This window comes from Symphalangus syndactylus, chromosome 20, assembly GCF_028878055.3.
Source record: "Symphalangus syndactylus isolate Jambi chromosome 20, NHGRI_mSymSyn1-v2.1_pri, whole genome shotgun sequence".
Taxonomy (NCBI): Eukaryota; Metazoa; Chordata; class Mammalia; order Primates; family Hylobatidae; genus Symphalangus; species Symphalangus syndactylus.
Window position 1 is genome coordinate 37,351,316 of NC_072442.2, and position 20,516 is coordinate 37,371,831.

The following is a 20,516-nucleotide window of genomic DNA, read 5'->3' on the forward strand; positions in this document are numbered from 1 at the left end:
TTGTGACTGGCCAGGGCAGGACAGAGAGGGCAGGGCAGAGAAGGGACCTTTTGGGGGCTCCAGAGAAGGGGTGGGGCAGGTGCTTGCCAGGACGGAAGGAGGTAAAAATCTCAGACAAGTCACCGTTTGTGCCGAAAAAAATCCCCATAATCATTCTCATTTCGGTTTCGTCACCCCCACCGTGCTGCAGTCAGGCGGCGGGGGCGATCGAAGCTGCAGTTTTATAGCTGTAGAGGAAAGAACTCGTAAAATGCTAACAGCTTTTATGCGCTGCGGCATAAACAACAACAGACTCCGGCTTTATTGCGTTTTATAGTTTGTTAAAGAGTTTACAGCCGTTTTTTGGGGGGCCGGTTACCCAGCCAATTCCCTCCATACGATAGTTAAACCCTTATCAATAATAAGGAAATTGATCATTAAAGCTTTAAATATGACTACCTCGTTTGTTTGAAAATATGTTTAGGAGAGGAAGCTGTATGATTTGATAACTTGTATTAAAATACCAATTACATTTATAGGATCTTTTAAAACTCGGCGCAATTAAACCGTGTTCTTTTACATTTTTCCGAAGCGACCCTGACATTTAGAAAGACTCCAATTGCCTCGTTAAAATCGCGAAATTAACAGCGCGCCTACGCCTGGCGCGTTGTGTATGTGTGTGTGCGTGTTTTTTTCCGTGACTCCCCCACATCAGTCTTTGGGGGTGGTCTGCGAAGGTATTTGATTTGTTGTGAGGCGAGAGATATCTCATTAATGTAGGTAGTTAAACAGATTTAATCCGTATTCATTCTCTCTCACCCCCTCCCCCTCTCTCTCCCTGGGTGTTTTTTTTTCCCCTCCTTTTTTTTTCCGCTCTCTCCTCACTCCCTGGCGCTCTCTCGCTCTAGCTCTCTCTCTCGCTCGCTCTCTCTCGCTCTCACCCTCGCTCTGCGTTCTGTCCGGGAGGAGTACGAAGAAGCCAATAGGATGCGGGGTCTCTAATGGATGCAAATGATCATGAAAAGACAGTGCAAAATATGAAACAACTCATTTGCAGGGAAGTAAATCACCGAAAACTGTTTATGAACTGGCATCCCTTCTTCGAAATGTAAAGCGAGGACCTCTTTAAGTGGCGGTATATTTTTGTTTGGGGGGTGGGGGGTGGGGGGAGGGCGAGCGAGCCGCGGCTGCCATGCAAGCTTAGACTTTTGGAGGCTTCTCTGTCCTTTTCTATTCCTGGAAATCACAAAAAGTGTGTCGGCTTCGAGATCTTCCTCGCCTTTTCTTTCTTTTCTTTTTTTTCCCTCCTCTCTTTCCCTCTCCTTTCCTGGCGAGGGTGACTAGGAGCCGGCGAATCCGCGTTTTTTTCTCTCTCTCCCTCCCTTTCCCCCTCCCCACCCCCTCCCCAACAGCCCCCAACTACAGCCTCCGCCGCCGCCGCCGCCTCAAAATTCAATAAAATGAGCTCTTATTTCGTCAACTCACTGTTCTCCAAATACAAAACCGGGGAGTCCCTGCGCCCCAATTATTATGACTGCGGTTTCGCCCAGGACCTGGGCGGCCGACCCACCGTGGTGTACGGTCCCAGCAGCGGCGGCAGCTTCCAGCACCCGTCGCAAATCCAGGAGTTCTACCACGGGCCGTCGTCGCTGTCCACGGCTCCCTACCAGCAGAACCCGTGCGCCGTGGCGTGCCACGGGGACCCCGGCAATTTCTACGGCTACGACCCGCTGCAACGCCAGAGCCTATTCGGTGCGCAGGATCCAGACCTGGTGCAGTACGCAGACTGCAAGCTTGCCGCCGCCAGCGGCCTGGGCGAGGAGGCCGAGGGCTCCGAGCAGAGCCCGTCGCCCACACAGCTCTTCCCCTGGATGCGCCCGCAAGGTGAGCTCGCCTCGGGGCCGGCAGGGGCAGGAGGGGGCCGGGAGGGCCCAAGGCTGGGCAGGGGGCCCGGCAGGCCGGGACGCATTTCCTCCAGCTTCTGGAAGACTTGCCGGCTCCGTTCCAATCGCTGCCGCTTTTTCCATTTCTTTCTTTATCTTTCTTTCTTTTTTCTTTCCCTTGAAGGGGGTCGCTTAGAAACATTTCCTGAATCTATAAACCCCTCACCCTGCCTTACTTTTCTTCTTCTTCCCCTCCTTTTTTTTCCGCTTTTACTGTTTTATGGGGGGTAGTGAAGAGAGGGTGGTGGGAGTGGGGGCGCTCAACTTTTGCACTTCTCAATTGCTTTATAGTTTAATTACCCTGAAGAAACTTTTCTTCTGGGGCAGAGGCTCTGGGGGCTTTTCAAGGTGGGTCCATTCGTCCCCACCCGGCTTTTTTATTCTTATTTTCCCCCCTCCTTCACATCCTTCCTCCTAAAGTTTATGGCACTTTTAATAGATCTGAACCACCTCCTACCCAACTCTGGTGCTGGTTACCAGGGGAGGGGGCTCCCCTTTCTGGCTCCCTTAGATTCACTTGTGTCTGATCCCCTTCGCCCCTCCTCCTCCGCTGACCGCGGCCTTCTTGCGCCCCCTCCGCCCCCGCACGGGGGTAGAAGGTCCCCTGCCCTTATTATACTGGTCTCCTAGGCTTGTTCACGAATCTTCCAACCTTCTCCGTCTCTGCCCCCTCCCCCACCCTCCCCTCCCCGCTGTCTCGCCCTTTCCCCCATTCCCAGCAGCCGCCGGACGCAGGCGAGGCCGACAGACCTACAGCCGCTACCAGACCCTGGAGCTGGAGAAGGAGTTCCTATTTAATCCCTATCTGACTCGCAAGCGGCGAATCGAGGTATCGCACGCCCTGGGACTGACAGAGAGACAGGTCAAAATCTGGTTCCAGAACCGGAGGATGAAGTGGAAAAAAGAGAACAACAAAGACAAGTTCCCCAGCAGCAAATGCGAGCAGGAGGAGCTGGAGAAACAGAAGCTGGAGCGGGCCCCAGAGGCGGCGGACGAGGGCGACGCGCAGAAGGGCGACAAGAAGTAGGCTCTAGCTGGGACTGCCAGGGCCGCGGCCGCCCGCACGTCCGCAGGTCCCGGCCGCGCCGCCGCCGCACGCCCCTGCCCGAGAGAGCTCTGGCCCCGCTAGCCGGGCCTCCCACCGCAGCGTCCCCCGCCGCGCCAGTCCCCGCTAGTGGTAGTATCTCGTAATAGCTTCTGTGTGTGAGCTACCGTGGATCTCCTTCCCTTCTCTTGGGGGCCGGGGGAAAGAAAAGGATTTAAGCAAAGACTCCCTCGCCCTGTGAGGGCGAGCGGCCAAGGCCCGGCTGAGCCCCCCATGCCCCTCCCCACCCCGTGTAAAAAGCTTCCTTGTGCAATTGTCTTTTTTTTCCTTTGAACGTGCTTCTTTGTAATGACCAAGGTACCGATTTCTGCTAAGTTCTCCCAACAACATGAAACTGCCTATTCACGCCGTAATTCTGTCTCCCTTCTCTCTCTCTCTCTCTCGCTCTCGCTCTCTCTCGCTGCGTCCTCATTTCCCCTCCCAATCCTCTCTCCCCGCTGCACCCCCCAGCTCGCTGGCTTTCTCTCTGGCTTCTCTCTTTTCCTCCTCCACCCACCCCCTTTGGTTTGACAATTTTGTCTTAAGTGTTTCTCAAAAGAGGTTACTTTAGTTAGCATGCGCGCTGTGGGCAATTGTTACAAGTGTTCTTAGGTTTACTGTGAAGAGAATGTATCCTGTATCCGTGAATTGCTTTATGGGGGGGAGGGAGGGCTAATTATATATTTTGTTGTTCCTCTATACTTTGTTCTGTTGTCTGCGCCTGAAAAGGGCGGAAGAGTTACAATAAAGTTTACAAGCAAGAACCCGAGACTGGCCCGGCCAGCGCTCCTCATTTGCTCCCGGGTGCCTTGCAGAGCCGGTGGGGAGCCTGTCACCGGGCTCCTGCGCCTGCTGAGGCTAGGCCGCAGAGAGGAGGGGGAGGGGGCTGGAGGCAGGTGGTGCGAGTCCCTCGGCCCAGGGGCGCTGGGGGTGAGGGAGGCGGCTGAGCCTGATTGGAGGAGAGAAAAACGAGGGAGGGGAGCCAAGAGAAACCCCCTCCTCTCGCTTTCCGAGGCTGCCCGGCCAGGGAGACCAGGGCGCCCAGGCCACGCTGGAGACCTGCGGCTGGGCTGGTGGCTGTGTCCCCCGCCACCTCCCTCTTTGTTTTGCTATGTGTCCTCCCGAGAGTGTGTGTCGGGAGGTGGGGGGGTGGGGGGCAGGCATAAAGGTGGAGTGCAGGCCTGCTGAGCATAGTTTTTTTTTTTTTTTCCCTCGGACTCTCGTTGGGGGAGCAGGAGGAGAAGGGAGACCGCTCTTCCCTGCCTCTCCCTCTCAGGGACTTGGCCACCTTCGCTCTGTTCTGAGGCCATGGCTTGCTGCCTTCCTTCCTTCGCTGCCTCTGCTTCTCTGGTAGTCACGCTCCACTGAGGCATCCGCCTCCGGGAACCGGGAGAGCAGCGCGCCCGGGCCACCCTCCACCCTTCCTTTCTCTCCCCACCCACCCAACCCCCTTCTTTCTTTTACTTTCAAACCTTTTTTTTTTCTTTTTTCTTTTTTTGCCACCAGAAACTGCAGCGTCCAAGGCCCGTGGGCTGGATCCTGTGCCCTGGGAGCACCTAGGAAGCCTTGCTCTATCTCCGCCCGCATATCTGGGGGACCAAGAGAGACAGAGTCGTGAGCCAGGCTCGCCTCATTCCTCGTCTTGGGAGAACCGGACCAACTTCCCCCAAAGGCCTTGCCGTGCAGAATTGGCCCGGATTAATAAAGAACAGACCTGCCCCAAGCACCCATCCACCCAGTTGCGTGCATTCAGTCCCTGCGTTTATCTCTCGCTCGGTAACGGGCTGAAGAGGATGGGTGGGGGGTGACACAGATCGCCCCGAGGTTATTTATTTTCCCTTCCACTCAATCTCTTCCTCCCCAAATCTCGCCTGCAAGCTGCCTCCAGCCCGCGGGAGTCGGCAGCGGCCCTTGAGCCCCTAGCCCCAATCCACAGGGCTCGGCTTTCCCATTCATTATTGATCATATTTTATAAATCCAACGCCACACAATTTTTTCCACATTACCGGGAGCCGTGGGGAGGCGGCCCGGCCATTGGTGGAGGGGACGTCACGTGGGCGGGGTCACGTGGTCCGGAGAGGAAAAAGGGGGTCCTTTTTGGTGTAAATCTGGACTCTAATTCTGTAATATATCAAGGAATCTCGTAAAACCGACACTAAAACGTCCCTGCCTACAAATCATCCGGCCAAATTATGAGTTCATTGTATTATGCGAATGCTTTATTTTCTAAATATCCAGCCTCAAGTTCGGTTTTCGCTACCGGAGCCTTCCCCGAACAAACTTCTTGTGCGTTTGCTTCCAACCCCCAGCGCCCGGGCTATGGAGCGGGTTCGGGCGCTTCCTTCGCCGCCTCGATGCAGGGCTTGTACCCCGGCGTGGGGGGCATGGCGGGCCAGAGCGCGGCCGGCGTCTACGCGGCCGGCTACGGGCTCGAGCCGAGTTCCTTCAACATGCACTGCGCGCCCTTTGAGCAGAACGTCTCCGGGGTGTGTCCCGGCGACTCCGCCAAGGCGGCGGGCGCCAAGGAGCAGAGGGACTCGGACTTGGCGGCCGAGAGTAACTTCCGGATCTACCCCTGGATGCGAAGCTCAGGTAACGCTGCGCACCGAGCTGTCTCGAGCCCCAGAGGCCGGGGTACATTATCCGGAAGGCGCCCCCTTCCCGGCTGGCTGCCCCTTTCCGCGTCCAGAATGCTCCCAGCCGGAGGTCGGCCCTGGAAGGCTGCACTCACTGGGCTGCGACCCAGTAGGCCATCCCCGCCCCCATATTTGCTCGGTGCTCTCAGGCTCGCTCTGCTTCCCGGCGGATCTCTCTTCGCCGACACCACGGCGCTGCGAGCCCCCAGCCCGCCCACACCCTTCCTCTCGGCCTTTTAGCTTTAAATATTTATCAGCAGCGCCGGCACGGGCTGGAGACGAGGCCGTTTGTCTTGCGGAGGAAGGCCGGTGTTTGCAGAGAATAGCCATTAGGGTCTCCCCCCTTCTCCCCCCTTCCCAGCTAAGGATCTCGGCCCTGGGTGTGTCCTCCTGCCCCAGCTCGGATAAGGTATGGGGGAGGGGGCCATAACGCTGAGCAATTCTCCCCTCCCCCTTCCTTTCCATCCAACCCGGCTCCCCCATTATTCCCATCAGGACAATTAGAGGTGGGCTCTAGAGGCCTGGCGGGAGGAGAAAAGGACCCAGCCAGGGACACAGAGCTAGAGAGGCAGGTGGAGGGAGGGGGCTGAGACCAAGGGAGATAAGCCTCCGGATCCCAGTGAACTTGGGTGGGGGAGTGGAACAGGAGAACTAGAAAGGGGCAGAGGCTTCATGGGAGTGCGGCTGGCTTCCTCAGGTGCTCTTCCTAGGGCTCCTAGGAACCCCTAAAGAACTGGCCAAGTTTGGAGGTGTCACTCCAGATAAGTGACTCTTATTGAGGGAAGGGCTAGGACTCTCTGGAGCCAAATCAAAACTTAGACAGTGCAGTTCATCTAGCCAGCTGCTGCAGGAACCCCAAGAGGCTGAGGTTCCATGGGGTCCCTGCCGAGTCTGACCCAGACATCCTTTTCTGCACTGTTCCAAAGCAGACGAACTTGGGGGTTAGCCCCAAAGTCCAGAAGACCCAAGACTCATGGTCAGAGGCACCCAACCCAGCGATGGTCAGGGGCCAGAAGGAGCCCAGCTCTCACACCATCAGTATTGGTGGTTATAGACCCCATTACCTGCTCCATAGTTTAACTGCCTTTCCAGTTGATTTATCAAAGCCCCATTTTTTTCTGCTCATCAGCATTTCAGCTTGGCTTTTATCTGACTTGAAACCAGGGCCCCTAGCCCCTCCTCCCCTGTTTCCTTCCCGGGAGGGCTGACATCAGCACCTCTTTCAAGTCTCCTCAGGTTCTGGGCCTAACGCAGAAGTTCCCCTCTACCCTTCAGTCCCCACCACCCAGATACTCCATGTTCCATCCTATCCCAGGCTGCTGTCTCTCCTCTTCCCCTGTGCCTTCCTGGAGGCCCAAAGATTGCTTTAGAGGGCTGGGCTGTCTAGGCAAGCAGGACAGCCTGGCCCTGGCTGAAGCTTAGCCACTCACTGGAAAAGAATCATCAGAGGTCACTGCTGTCAGACCAACTCTTTGCTCCAAGGAAATCTGCAAATTCTTACCTTCTCATTCCACAACATGTTGGGGATGAGTTGGGGGAACTGGGCCTTGGAGGCTCCTTTGTCTCCTTTTCTTCTTGGGAAACGTTCTCAAGCTAGGCCTGGAACCCCACTCCAGGGTCACTTGCATGGTTTCTGTTGATCTCTACTGGAAAGACCACCAGATCAGCATTCGAAAGAGGGGGCTTAGGGTCCTTGATCCCAGAGAGTGAAAGGAGGATTAACCTCCCCTCATCCCACTTGCACCCCTTAGGTGCAGAGCCTTTAAGATCCAGCAGGTTACTTTCAGGGGTTCAGAAGCTCCAGGTTGAAAAAGACTTCTTGGATGGAAAATGGGAATGTTTGCCTTGAGAAGCCTGTAGAAAATTCAGCGATTAGGGGAATTTGCAGCTGGAGTAAGGGCTGGGGTATGGAAAGCCAGAATTTGGTTTAGTGGGAAAATGGGCTTCTTCGCCCATTGCCCATCGACTTCAAATCACATACAGGGTCTAAGAGGGAGGTGGGCACTCTCTTGGCGTTTTCTTTACTCACTGATTTTCCTCTAAATACTGGGCGCAGGAACCGACCGCAAACGAGGCCGCCAGACCTACACCCGCTACCAGACCCTGGAGCTGGAGAAAGAATTTCACTACAATCGCTACCTGACGCGGCGGCGGCGCATCGAGATCGCGCACGCGCTCTGCCTCACGGAAAGACAGATCAAGATTTGGTTTCAGAACCGGCGCATGAAGTGGAAAAAGGAGAACAAGACCGCGGGCCCGGGGACCACCGGCCAGGACAGGGTTGAAGCAGAGGAGGAAGAGGAAGAGTGAGGGATGGAGAAAGGGCAGAGGAAGAGACATGAGAAAGGGAGAGGAAGAGAAGCCCAGCTCTGGGAACTGAATCAGGAAACTCAAATCGAATAGGGAAGTAAAAAACAAAAAACAAAACAAAACAAAACAAAAACAAAGAAAAAACCGTATTTAAATGAAAGGAGTTTAAAAATATTTTTTAAGGAGGGAGAAAGGAGAAATTCTGGTTTTTCAACACTGAAAAAATACTACCTATAGTGAAGTCTGTCAGGTTTGGTTTTTTTGTACAATATGAGAAGGACATTATCTACCTGTTCTGTAGCTTTCTGGAATTTACCTCCCCTTTTCTGTGTTGCTATTGTAAGGTCTTTGTAAAATCTTGCTGTTTTGTAAGCCCTCTTTAATGCTGTCTTTGTGGTCTGTGGGTCTGGACTAACCCTGTGGTTGCCTGCCCTCCTGAGCCTCCACCTTCCCGGTAGCAGCACCAAGGGGCCTTAGGGAGCCCCAAAACCTACCACTCGCGTGTTCCCCAAGCTCCTGGCTGCTGCTCCTTGCTTCCCGTCCCCTGGCCCCATGCTCCCTTTTACATTCTATGTGTATCTAAAGGATGGAAAAATAAAACGCAATTCAAAATAAACAGATGCCCTATTTTCTGTGTCTTCCTAAAGCTGGGAAGGGGTTCAGAGTTAGAGATGAGTGGGCATGCCAGAGCACCTTGGCTCTGACTTCTGATGCAGGTTCATTTCTGTGCTGAGTTTGTTCTTTTTCTTGGTGCCTCCTGCTCTGGGGGGCTGCCAACTAGTGAACCCCGATATTGCACTCATGCATTCCCTTTACACCCTTTTACACCCATTGACATACATGATGCATAGTCACATGTGTTTACAGGCTGACATCAAACATATACACACTGTCAGTCACAAATAGACACTCATATATTGACAAACGTACAGGCATTCACATAATACCAGCTTCACGCCCAGAACATATGCATTCATGTTCACACACGCTCACAAGTAAACACACATTCACACTCACAGACACATTGATACCAACGTACATTCACACATTGGCTTATAAACACAGATTCACATTTGCCCCCAAGTAAACGCATTCAGGAGCCCACATGCTTAGTCACACAAGCTCACAAAACAACAAAACAAAAACCTCACAGTTTCACAAACCCGCTTCCTCAATCAGGCCTGGAAACCAAGCTGCGGGATCTGGATCGGGCTGCAGCCCAGGCACAAAGACGGAGCTGAAATCCAAGCTAATAGGCCCTACATGAAGGAAGAGCGGAAGGAAAGGGAAAATGAACACCCAAATTCACTCTGGCTTCTTGGGTGGCGTTGGGTAGAGGCCAGGCCCGGGAGTAGAGGCCTCTCAGTCGGCGCAGAGCAGCCTCCAGCTAGGGCGCTCACGGCTTCCTGCTCGCACGGCAAACATTTTCGGCAAGAGCTATTCCTTTATTTTATTTCGATTTTACTTTCCTTTGTCTTAATTTATCTCGTTCTAAATTGACACAGACGACCCAAATAAAACTTAAAAATGGGCGGTGGGGAAGGGAATGAGTCCGGAAGCAAGATCCTAAGCGGTGCGAGTTTACCAGGCCGGTGTGGCCGCATCCCCGCCGCTCTGGGAACCTGACCGCGCCACGCCCGGGGCTTCCTCCGCGCCTCCCTTCCCGCTCTCCGCGCCGCCGCCGGCAGCCTGGAACCTTCTCCGCTGCACACAGAGAGAGGGGGAAAAATGTGGGGGGAGGTTATTTCGTTTCCAGAATTTGGGCATTGGTAGGTCAGCTTGAAATACGGGGTTATTTCAGGGGACTTGAGAAACCCGAGCTGAATTTTTATTTTATTTTTTGCTTCCAAACACCCGCTGATTGCAGGACCAAAACGTGGAGGATGGTGTCTATGCAGCTAGACCCGCTGAATTGATTTTTAGCATTTATTCGATTATAAACTCTGGATTGTTTAAATTTAAACAGACTTTGGACAGAAAGAGGGAAGAGGGTTGGTTTTAGGATAATCTGTTGAATTTGAATTTGTATGTAAAATGCTTCTAAACCTGCAGTTTCCCCCATTAATGACCACGTAACGCCCTGGAGAGCGCATGGAGCTGTCATAGGGAACCTGGACTTGCCTACATTTGGGCGGGAGAAGCCAGGATCCGGCTTTACCCTCCCCCAGTTTCTGGGTTGCGGAGGCGAGAATCTGGTTGTCAGACTATCTGCCTTGGCCCCCATCCAGGCCACTTTTCCTCCTGGGGCAAAAACTAAGCCGTAGGGGATCTAACGCCCCCACGCCTGCAATGCTGCAAGCCTCACAGGTGGGGGTCCTGCTGTCTACAGGGCTAGGAATGGGGGGGCCAGTTCAGAGGGGGAGAGGGGACACTGAAGCTTTCATTTTGCCCTTATGCAGGTGGCAACTCTAGACACCGTTTCCTGCTCCTGCCTCACCCCAAAATTGTCTCAGAACAGTCCCTATGCAGAGGATTTGGGGTAGACTTTTAGTAGAAGAGGGAGCAGAGCTCCTGTGGAAAATATGGAGGTTCGGGAAAGAACCCTCTTCCCAGCTGTACCGTTATGGCTTCTCCACTCTGATTCCCTGCCCCCCAAATCTCACCCCTTCTCAGATTGGGGTTTCCCCAAAAAGAGAGAAGGAGAAGAAAAGAAGATGGCGACTGAGAAAAGGGTTGCTAGTGGAGCAGCCATGAAGAAATGCAATAAATTCCTTGTTGTTTTATGAAAATTTACAACTTTGTGATAGAAGTTTATGAGTGGTTGAATTCAGCGATTGGCCGGCGCCGGTCATGTGGCCGGGCGATCGTGAACATGAACTTTTTATCATTTCCCTGGTGGTTATAATGCAGCATTCTTTTGGACACCACACCTAGGTCGGAGCACTGTCGTCCTTCAGGGCTCCAGCCTCTTGATATTTTTGTACTTCAGTATCAGCTCGATAGAGCAAAAGACAGAGAGGACGAGAGAGGGGGGTGAGGAGAAAAGAGAGAGAGAGCGCGAGAGGGAGAGGGAGAGAAGGAGGGGTGGGAATTACACAAAGAGAGAACCAAAAATAATTTTGATTCCTAAGTTAATTTGCTCACTGATCTGGGATTTTAGTCACCATGGAGGGTAAATGGACAATCTGCCCAGGACTGCAGCCCGATACTATTTTTCAAGGCCAGAACTTACTCCATTTTCTATGCAAATGTCAGAAAAATGAAACACCCTCTCTCCCAAGTCAGAGAAGGGGAAGCAACGGCTCTCACGTTGGGACAATATTATCTGGAAGCTGAAGAAGAAACTGAATATTCCTTCCTTCCTCCCTACCCATTCCTTTAAATCCGGAGGGGGAAAAAAATCCCAAGGTCTGCAAAGGTAAGGGAGATTCTACAATTTTCTTCTTGTTCTTTTGCATCGCTTTTGTAGGGAGGGTGGGGCTTGGGTTTTTCTCCCTCCTCCCGCGCTCCAAGACGGTGCTGAACCCCACCTCTGGGCGCTGCAGGGAGAAGCTTCCCAGGAAATTCGGTGGTGGAGAGATGGGTGGCTGCTTCCTGGAGGGGGAGCCAAGGCAGGGAAAGCGGGAAGAGGAATAAAAAGAGGGCCAGGAGACCAGCTCTAAGTCGCCTTTTTAAGCTTGGAGGAGAGACTCAAGCAAGGGGGCTGCGAAAGAGAGGAAGGGGGGTATCTGGGCTTCAGTGGCACCCAAGGAAGCCAGTGGTTCTGGCCTCCGCGGGCTTGCCCCTCCCCCTCCTGCCATCCCTCCCTTGTCTCGGCCTCTGGCTATTGCCCCCGCGCAGTACTCTTGCCTGTTGCGGATATCGCTGGGTTCCCGGCAGCACTGGCATATGGGGCGGTGGCGCTAAGGGACGTCCTGGTCTCTATGGGGCCTGGAATCTCCGCCGAGGCCGGCGAGGGAGAGGAAACGGCTAGAGAAACACAGAAAAGACAATTTACAGAGAAATGCTTACTATCTACCTTCGGAGACATTTTCGAAATTAAAGGGCTGTGGGTGGAGACACCAAAAACGAGGGAGACCCCCCCCCCACCAGGAAGCCTGCCCGAGAATGCCCAAGTATCTCGCCACTCCCGCAGGAGGGAGCCTCGCTCTGCAGGGAGACAGTTTTGTGGTTTTAATGCGGTAGGTTACAGCTGTTGGTTTCTGCGCGATATTCATTCTATTACTTGCGTTGTATTGGTATGGGATGTGTGGATTTCGGTGGAGGAAAAAATTGCCGTGTGTGTCTGATATGATAACATTTCAAACTTTCCAGACATGGTGATTGTGAAGAAGCTGTTAAGTGCATTTTTGTTTTAGGCTTGTAAATAAAAATAAAAGAGAAAGACATGAAAGAAGAAAATAAAAAGAAAATCCAATTATGGGACCTAGCGGCGTCTAAACTGAAAAGCTAACTGGCACTGAGCTCAGACAGTCCCGTCCCTCGGGTGTCCAATTTTATCCCTCAGTCAAGCCTTCTAGGGGGTGGGGAGAGCGGAGAACATTGGGCAGGTGACAGAGATTCCTAAAGTAGCTCGTGGGGTGGAAGTAGGTGCCAGCCTCCAGGCAAGGACTTAAAAATGGGGTAAGGGAGCTTCTGGGGAAGCTTCCAGCCAAGAGATAAGTGATGTTGGCTGTGGAGGGCAGGAGAGACTGTGATTTTTAGTCTGGTTTGCACGAACATGTGACTGCTTTTCTCTTTCTTAAGACCAGATGCAGGACGTTCAGCCTCGGGCCTCTGGTTGCCCCGGAGTTACAGGGTCTGGGGCGTTTTGGAAGTGGGAATATATTTATTATCTCAGTCCTAAGCTAGGAGACGGACGACGCTGCCACTTGTGGCGCGGAATAGGCGGCTCTGCCGCCCCAGGTAGACACCCTGGGTTCAGGCCCGGGCTGGGCTCCCGCAGGGACCGCTGGGCTTCGTAGCTAGAGTTCTCCGCCAGCACCCACGGCACTCGGGGCCTATTCTCAAGGGAAAAATTTCCCAAACCCACCCATACTAAAGATCTTTTTCTCCTGTAGTCTTGGAGGGTTATAAATCCTCCCTTAGACAGTTCGCTGTGACCCAAATTATGCGGTCTGCTGCCATCTACCGTCCGTTCGGAGACACGCGGCTTCGGCACTGCAAGCCCCGCGACACTGTCCAGCGGTGCCCGACGCCTGGAGCCCCGGTCTCGCAGGGTCCACGGGATTCGGGGGATTTCGGGCCCACACCGACGCTCTCAGCTAGATCTTGGTTCCCCGGTGTGAGTTAGAGAACAGAAGTCTCTCCTCCACCCATCATCCCCAATTTCCCACTCCCCCTTCCCCGCCCATCCTAGCGCCAAACCTGGCGGCTGGCAGGGGAAGCGGCTTCCTCTAGGGAATATTTTAAAAGGTCTAATTCTGCTTCCAGCGGGCAGGGGCCCTGAATCAAAGGGTGGAGGGATCAGAGCCGACACCCCCACCGCCATCCCCACCCCCACCTCCACCCCACCAAGGCGCGGGAGAGGATGAGGCCGCTTGAGACATCCGAAGCCAAGGCTGTTCAAGGTTTATTTGGTTTTCTTCTCAGCCAAGGGAGGGGACCCGCAGGGCAGGCGCCGGCCCCGGCAGTTCCACTCGGTTGTCAAAAGACAAACCGGGTCTGTGTTCTCCTGGTTGGCTGGTGGGTCTTGCCAGCTCCTTGGTTGGTGGGTCCGTGGTGAAGGAATTAAACCGAGTTTTCTGGAAACTGTTGATGTCTGCAAGTGAGTGCCGATGCCCTCCCCCATTCTCGATTTTTTCAAGCGAAGTCGACCTAAATATGATTTGGGAAAAATTTGGTAGTGGGACTGGGGTTAAATCCTTAAGGAACCACACCGTCGTAATTTCCGTTCCTGTTGGACCCTTCACACCGGCTTAACTCGACCGCCTTCCCAAGAGGGGGTGGCCAGGGCTAGGCTATGCGCCTCTGCTGCAGCGTTTGAATATTGGCCCCCGTCTCACGGGTTACTGATTAGCTTGGGCTTTCAAGCTGTAGGACGAAGCTCTGGCAGTTCCTTTAAAGGTGCTGTGATCCCCGTTCCTGGGTGGGGGTGGGGTTCCAGGAAGTTGCCTGCGGTGCCAGGCAAGCCAAAGTGTTACCAGAGTCTGGCCCAGGGCTAAAGAAGCTGACGAGGTTAAAGGGGCCTGGTGGTGCTGGGGACAAACACTGTGGCTGCAGCTCCCACCCGCTTTCAGCACCTCTGGAGCAGCTCTTTACAGCTTTTCTGCAGCGAGGTGAATTTCTGGTGGCTATAAGGCCCCACTCAGGGAGCTGCTCTATAGGAAGCCCTGAAAGAGCCAGCCCTAGAAGGTCCTTGGCCCCTCCGGGATTTTGCTTTTGGGCAATCCAAAGGACAAGTAGAGAAGTCAAGCTGGTACATGGTATTGAAACATTTTAGGGCCGTTAGGTTTTCCCCTGGGCTTGCGGGTAGGAAACCGGGAGTGTGGGTTCAGCACTACTGCTCACTCTCCTAAAGATCAAAGAGGATGCCGCTCATTTGCATAATGAAAATGAAGTCTTTCTACTTTGATTTGGAGGGGCCGACTTTAGGGCAAAGTGTCTCATCTAAACAGCCTCCTTCAACCTATGGGAGTGATCACTCTGTACCCCTGGGAACATTTATTTATGTTCCCCAAACCCAGAGAAACAGAGTCCAGGATGAAAATTGAGTTGAAATATTTTCATCCCACCCCACCCCAGCCAAAGTTGGGGGTGGTGGGGGAAGGCGCTCATCACCTCAAAGAGCTGAGGAAGAGGGCTTTATAGCTTAGAGGAAATTGGAAGCCTGGACAATGTCTCAGCACCCCCCCACACACACCACACACACACACACACACACACACACACACGTGCGCGCGCATGCACAAATATCCCTCCTGAGGTTACCTATCAAGAATTTTACTCCTGAACTGAGCACAACTTAGGAAACATTTTCCTGGGAGCTGGAATGTGTTAGCTTGCCCACAGGACTGCAGACTCAGAGCATAGAAAATTACAATTATAAATCCTGCCTGTGGGGTATCTGTACAATCCCTCTGTTATGTACTCAAGAATTGGTACACACTTCTATTCATCTCTCTGAACACACACTTCCTCGTCGAGGCAGGGAGAGACACCCCAGACTGGAGGATGGCTGAGCCCGCTGTGTATTTACATATTCCCCCAAGGAGACAGACAGAGGGCGGTGGACCGAACCACAGACAGATTCATAGGGATCTGGCTCCAGAAAGGAGTCGGTCTCTGGCCCGCCCTGCCCGCCTGCTCTTTTTCCCAAACAAACGGATCAGACGAATAAACGCTCATAAATACCTCTGGGCTTAGATAAGAGCGATGAGGCGCTATTTCCTTTCATGCTCGACTCCAGGCGCCCAGGCCCTGCCTGTAGTGGCTCCATCTCCAGACAAGCAACCTGCAGAGGTGAGGTTAATTTGGGGGCTGTGACTCTAAAGATAAGGCAATTATTTTCCTGCTTCTGACACAGGGAAATGCTCCCTTCCTCACCAGATCTTATTTAGTTCAGACTTCACCGAGAAAACCACACTATTTAGTGCTAGGATGGAGACATTGTGGGCAGGGATGAGGCAGGGGAGGCTGAGGCCCAGGGCTCAGCCTCAGCAGTAGGCAGGGAGGTGCATGCAAGTACTCTCTCCCACTTTTCTCCCCCTGTTCAAATGGCCCCTAGTCCTCTCTAGAAGCAAGCCCAACCATACCTAGATTTAGAATATTTATCCTTCTTCATTATCAGGGGGCTTAAATTTGTTTTCTTAAATGCTCATCAAACACTCCCATAGAGTCAGGTTAGGAAGTAATTGGAGGCCATCTAGGGATGGCTATTTTGCCATTAAGGTACAGCCTAGAAGTTGCCCTGAGTTCAGAGAGCCTTGGAGACCACGTTGCAACCAAATAAGTTCCCACCCTTGGTGATCCGAGCTCAGTCCTCTGCCATCTTCCTTAGTGTCTTGTACCATCTTCAGTGGGCAGAACTTGGCCAGAAAAAGGAGCCCAAAGGAAGGACAAGGCAGAGGAGGGTCAGCCTGGCCTGACATTTGACTTTGTTCCATGCCTTGGCCCCTTCTTGTCCCCAGGTGTGAAGGTTGTCACCCTTCACTACTTGGCCTGTGTATGTATATTAGAATGTTGGAAATGCACTGTGGCCCTGTCTCCCAGCCTGGGCTCAATGCTCATTTTCCTTGGATGAAAGAGCCAGAGACATACATTCTCTGACACACCCAAATTTATAAGGCAGTAAAGCTGATGATACAAACATGGGGTGTGGGAGGGAATTGTAGCAATGCTAAGACACAGACTGAAGGGAGAGGGGATGCTGGCTGATGGCTGGAAGCTGCCTGCAGAGTCCCCAAGAGAACGCAAATGCCCTTCTCTCCCTATCAAACTAAAGCAAAAACCAAGTCTTGGTAAAGAATTAATTTTTTTTTTTTTTTGAGACGGAGTCTCACTCTGTCACCTGGGCTGGAATGCAGTGGCTCAATCTCGGCTCACTGCAACCTCTGCCTCCTGGGTTCAAGCGATTCTCCTGCCTCAGCCTCCCGAGTAGCTGGGAATACAGGCACCTGCCACTATGCCCAGCTAATTTTTTGTATTTTCAGTAGAGACGGGGTTTCACCATATTGGCCAGGCTGGTCTTGAACTCCTGACCTCGTGATTCGCCTGCCTCGACCTCCCAAAGTGCTGAGATTACAGGCTTGAGCCACCATGCCCGGCCGGTAAAGAATTAATTTTAAAAAGAACTGGTAGCTCCTACAGAGACTTGGAAGAGGAGTGAGAGTGCCTTTCTTCCCAGTGGTCTCTGACTGCCTCAACTATCAGGAGGGTTTGAAGCCCACAACTGGAAGAAGAATGATTTCTTCCTTGTGCCCAGATTTACTGGGACATCCCTGATTCCTGAAAATCCTATAGCCCAGGCTATTCTTAAGTCTTTTGGGATTGCAGAGGGTACTGGAGTGAGGGTTGCAGGCAGGATAGGGATCAGACAAATAAAGCCACCTAGGCTGAGGGATACCCCTCACTCCTTCACTCCATATCACCAAGTGAGGAGAGGGCTAGTCCCTTTCCCCAGTGCCCCTTCCCCTGCCAAGAGTGAGCAGCTGCATACTAGAACCAGGCAGAAAGTTTTGGGCAGCCGCCCTCGTCGCCGCCTTCCAAGAAGCTCCTAGTCTAGCCACAGAGTCAGAAGGGGAAGCTTGGGCTCACTCCCTCCTGCCAGCTCCTCCTCTTCTGGGTCTTCTAGGCAGTGGGATCTGGCCTGCCCCCTCAGACCAGAAGGGTTGTGGAGAAGCAGGAACAATAACCCGAGGCTTGGAGGAGAGAAAGCAGATCTGATAAACAGGAAAAACGATGTTCAAAACCTGGGGAGGAGGGTGTTTCTTCTTTTCTTATCTTAGCGGAGAACTCTTCTCACCTTCTACCGACACAAAACCCTAGAAACAAATCTTCTTCTTTAGTTCTCTCTCAAGGAGATTCGGAGACATTTACCCACCCCTCCCTGGAGAGAAGGGGCCCAAGCAACGTAGGGGTTAACTTTTCTGAAAACACAATTAACTTTTTCCAATCCTGCGTGGGGTGGGGGAGAGATATATTTATTTAATCCCGGGAGTGGGGTGGTCTCAATCTAAACGTTCCCTCCTCCCTCAAAGGCACAGAGCCTGTTTCACAGATCCTACGTAGGTGGAACAGGACGCGTTGTGTTGTTGGGGAGAGAGAGAAAGGCGAAGGAGAAGGAGGGAAAAAAAAGGTTGATAGGTTTGTGCGCGGGTCCCTCGTGCGGGCTGCGCTCCTCCTGGGTGCTATTTGACAATTCCTGCCTCTGCCATTGGTCAGTGTTGGATCAGATGGTTGTATTTCCTTCTGGCCTCACTGGCACCTCGCCATCCCCCCTCAGCTAAAACCCAATCTCGGATATACTACTAATAGGCGCGGCGCTCGGACTATAAAACACAACAAATCATAAACCCGGCGGAGCAGCAGCGGCCGCGCGCGCCTCCCCTCCCAATGAGTTCCTATTTCGTGAACTCCACCTTCCCCGTCACTCTGGCCAGCGGGCAGGAGTCCTTCCTGGGCCAGCTACCGCTCTATTCGTCGGGCTATGCGGACCCGCTGAGACATTACCCCGGGCCCTACGGGCCAGGGCCGGGCCAGGAGAAGGGCTTTGCCACTTCCTCCTATTACCCGCCGGCGGGCGGTGGCTACGGCCGAGCGGCGCCCTGCGACTATGGGCCGGCGCCCGCCTTCTACCGCGAGAAGGAGTCGGCCTGCGCACTCTCCGGCGCCGACGAGCAGCCGCCGTTCCACCCTGAGCCGCGGAAGTCGGACTGCGCACAGGACAAGAGCGTGTTCGGCGAGACAGAAGAGCAGAAGTGCTCCACTCCGGTCTACCCGTGGATGCAGCGGATGAATTCGTGCAACAGTGAGTGAGACTTCCCGTCTCCATCGCCCCGGCTCCCCTGGGTCCCCACCCCGGGAGACAGAACTAGTGAGCGCCCCCTGCCCCAATCTCCCACAGCATGCTGGGTGGGCATCTCAGTTAGGAGATAGAAGAAGATTGGGCGCCTGCTCGGGGTCTCTCGCTGTGTCCCCTATTAGGCAGGAGTTACAAAGTTTGCAAAGTCCCAGCCGCACTGGGAGCCATGGGGAGCAAGTGTGCTCTCCTGGGGCGCCTGGCCAGAGCCGGGGTTCCAGGACAGGGAAGGGAGCAGGGGCCCGCAGTCACTGGCTTGGCTTTACTTTGCGCCCCCAGCCCCCCTCTCCCAGCCCTGGTAGGGTTCCCCAACCAAAGACGGCTCCATTAAAAACGGAGTGCGTCATGCAAGGGGGTAGGTGGTGACGCTGAAGAGGAAGAGTTGAGTCTGTCTGGGACTGTGTTTCCCTGAGGGTGGGGGGCTGGGGCTAGATGAGGAACCAGAAAAGGGGTGGTAGTCAGAGGAGGGAGGAGGAATAAGGGGAAGGAAGAGAGAGGGAGCAGGCGGAGCGAGAGAGGGAGAAACAGGCGCGGGGTCTCAGGTTGGATTATTTGTTGGCCTTAAGTCCCAACTGATGTCCATTAGCCGGACTCGAAAGTGAGGAGCCGTTAATGTGGACTATGGATCGATCTACGTCATTACGGATTAAGGGCCTGGATTTATCATTGGGCTGGCGGGATGTGGCGGGGAGCAAGATGGATGGAAAGGGAGGGAAAGACAAGATGCAACTAAGAAGAGACACACCTGACCAGCCCCTCCCCCCAGGCTCAGGTGGGAGTTCAAACTGCTCCTCCCCTCCCCCATCTAGAGTCTAGACAGACGGCACAGGCCTAGGAGACCAGGAGGGAATCTGGAGGGGGCGCTGGAGGAGTGCGAGACGGGGGAAGGGAACCGGCAGAATAGAGGGTATCCCGGTACCGGCTGGAGTCTGTGTTCGAGGGTCGACTAGGGGAGGGGGCCCTGGGCCCGGTGACCACAGGCCTCAGCATCTCCACTCTGCGTAACAGGTTCCTCCTTCGGGCCCAGCGGCCGGCGAGGCCGCCAGACATACACGCGTTACCAGACGCTGGAGCTGGAGAAGGAGTTTCACTACAATCGCTACCTGACGCGGCGGCGGCGCATCGAGATCGCGCACGCCCTGTGCCTGACGGAACGGCAGATCAAGATATGGTTCCAGAACCGACGCATGAAGTGGAAAAAGGAGAGCAAACTGCTCAGCGCGTCTCAGCTCAGTGCGGGGGAGGAGGAAGAAAAACCGGCCGAGTGAAGGTGCTGGAAAGGGAGGGAGGACGCGAGGGGAGAGGTCTGTGGGGAGCCGAGGGCGTCAGAGAGACCCGGGAAGGAAGGCTCTCGGGTGGAGGAGCCAGGAGACCTGCTCTCCAGCGCAGACAGGCAGGGCCCAGCGCTCTCCTGGACCCCCCCCGCCCGCACAGCTCCTGGCGGGTGCTCTGAGGCCTCACTACTCGAGCCCACCCAGCACCCCGCGCGCCCTTCCTTCCCGAGGAACTCGCCTCAGCCTGATCAGGCTTCCTGGTGAGAACTGAGGATCGGACTCACTTGATGTTTCCTGGAAGCAGAGCAAAATGCTCTTATCCCTGTCGCGTCTCATTTCGTCCATGTCCCCCGTGCACGGTTCAATGGTAGATTCGCTGTCCCCTCAGCGGGGGCCTTGAAGACTCCCTGATCCCAGACCTGTCGTCTCTCCCACCCCCTCCCCAAAGCCACTGGAAGGAGCACATACTACCTAGAAGTAAGAAGAGGAGCCTCAGAAGAAAACAAAGTTCTATTTTATTAATTTTCTATGTGTTGTGTTTGTAGTCTTGTCTTAGCTCTGGACGTGAAATACTTCGATGATGATGATGATAATAATAATAATAACAATAATAAAGATGTGAAAACTCGAAGCTCGGTCACCTCCAATCCTCCCCTGCCATTTTTTCCTCTCCCCTCAACCCCCAGCCTCTCCACTTTCCTGAGCCAGAATTCAGCAAAGGCGAGAGCCCTGGCCCGCCGAAGCGAGCCCTGTTCGACTGGGAAGTTACAGCTGGGATAAACGCTGGAGCGATCAGTCCTGCCCAGGCCCCAGCGCTGCGTTTCCCTGGTG

At 53.9% G+C, this 20,516-nt stretch overlaps 3 protein-coding genes and 1 long non-coding RNA gene across 5 annotated transcripts; 3 read left to right on the plus strand and 1 right to left on the minus strand.

Moving 5' to 3' along the window:
• Window positions 1-850: 850 nt before the first annotated feature.
• HOXB8 (homeobox B8) lies at window positions 851-3,775 on the plus strand. Its single transcript, XM_055258480.2, has 2 exons — window positions 851-1,863; window positions 2,642-3,775. The coding sequence occupies exons 1-2, from the start codon at window positions 1,440-1,442 to the stop codon at window positions 2,947-2,949; spliced, it is 732 nt and encodes a 243-aa protein (XP_055114455.1). The 5' UTR covers window positions 851-1,439; the 3' UTR covers window positions 2,950-3,775.
• Window positions 3,776-5,061: 1,286 nt separating this feature from the next.
• HOXB7 (homeobox B7) lies at window positions 5,062-8,568 on the plus strand. Its single transcript, XM_055258483.2, has 2 exons — window positions 5,062-5,598; window positions 7,699-8,568. The coding sequence occupies exons 1-2, from the start codon at window positions 5,199-5,201 to the stop codon at window positions 7,950-7,952; spliced, it is 654 nt and encodes a 217-aa protein (XP_055114458.1). The 5' UTR covers window positions 5,062-5,198; the 3' UTR covers window positions 7,953-8,568.
• Window positions 8,569-10,800: 2,232 nt separating this feature from the next.
• HOXB6 (homeobox B6) lies at window positions 10,801-20,315 on the plus strand. Of its 2 annotated transcripts, XM_055258481.2 has the most exons (4): window positions 10,801-10,925; window positions 11,174-11,310; window positions 17,868-18,360; window positions 19,420-20,315. In XM_055258481.2, the coding sequence occupies exons 3-4, from the start codon at window positions 17,946-17,948 to the stop codon at window positions 19,677-19,679; spliced, it is 675 nt and encodes a 224-aa protein (XP_055114456.1). In that variant the 5' UTR covers window positions 10,801-10,925; window positions 11,174-11,310; window positions 17,868-17,945; the 3' UTR covers window positions 19,680-20,315. The 2 variants fall into 2 exon arrangements, with proteins under 2 accessions (XP_055114456.1, XP_055114457.1); XM_055258482.2 differs by lacking the exon at window positions 10,801-10,925 and having other exon boundaries at window positions 10,949-11,310; window positions 17,836-18,360.
• LOC129470576 (uncharacterized) lies at window positions 13,443-17,224 on the minus strand. Its single transcript, XR_008653253.2, has 3 exons — window positions 17,050-17,224; window positions 15,246-15,345; window positions 13,443-13,709 (listed from the first exon to the last, which is right to left on the minus strand). It is a non-coding gene; the product is annotated as an uncharacterized lncRNA (long non-coding RNA).
• Window positions 20,316-20,516: the final 201 nt, after the last annotated feature.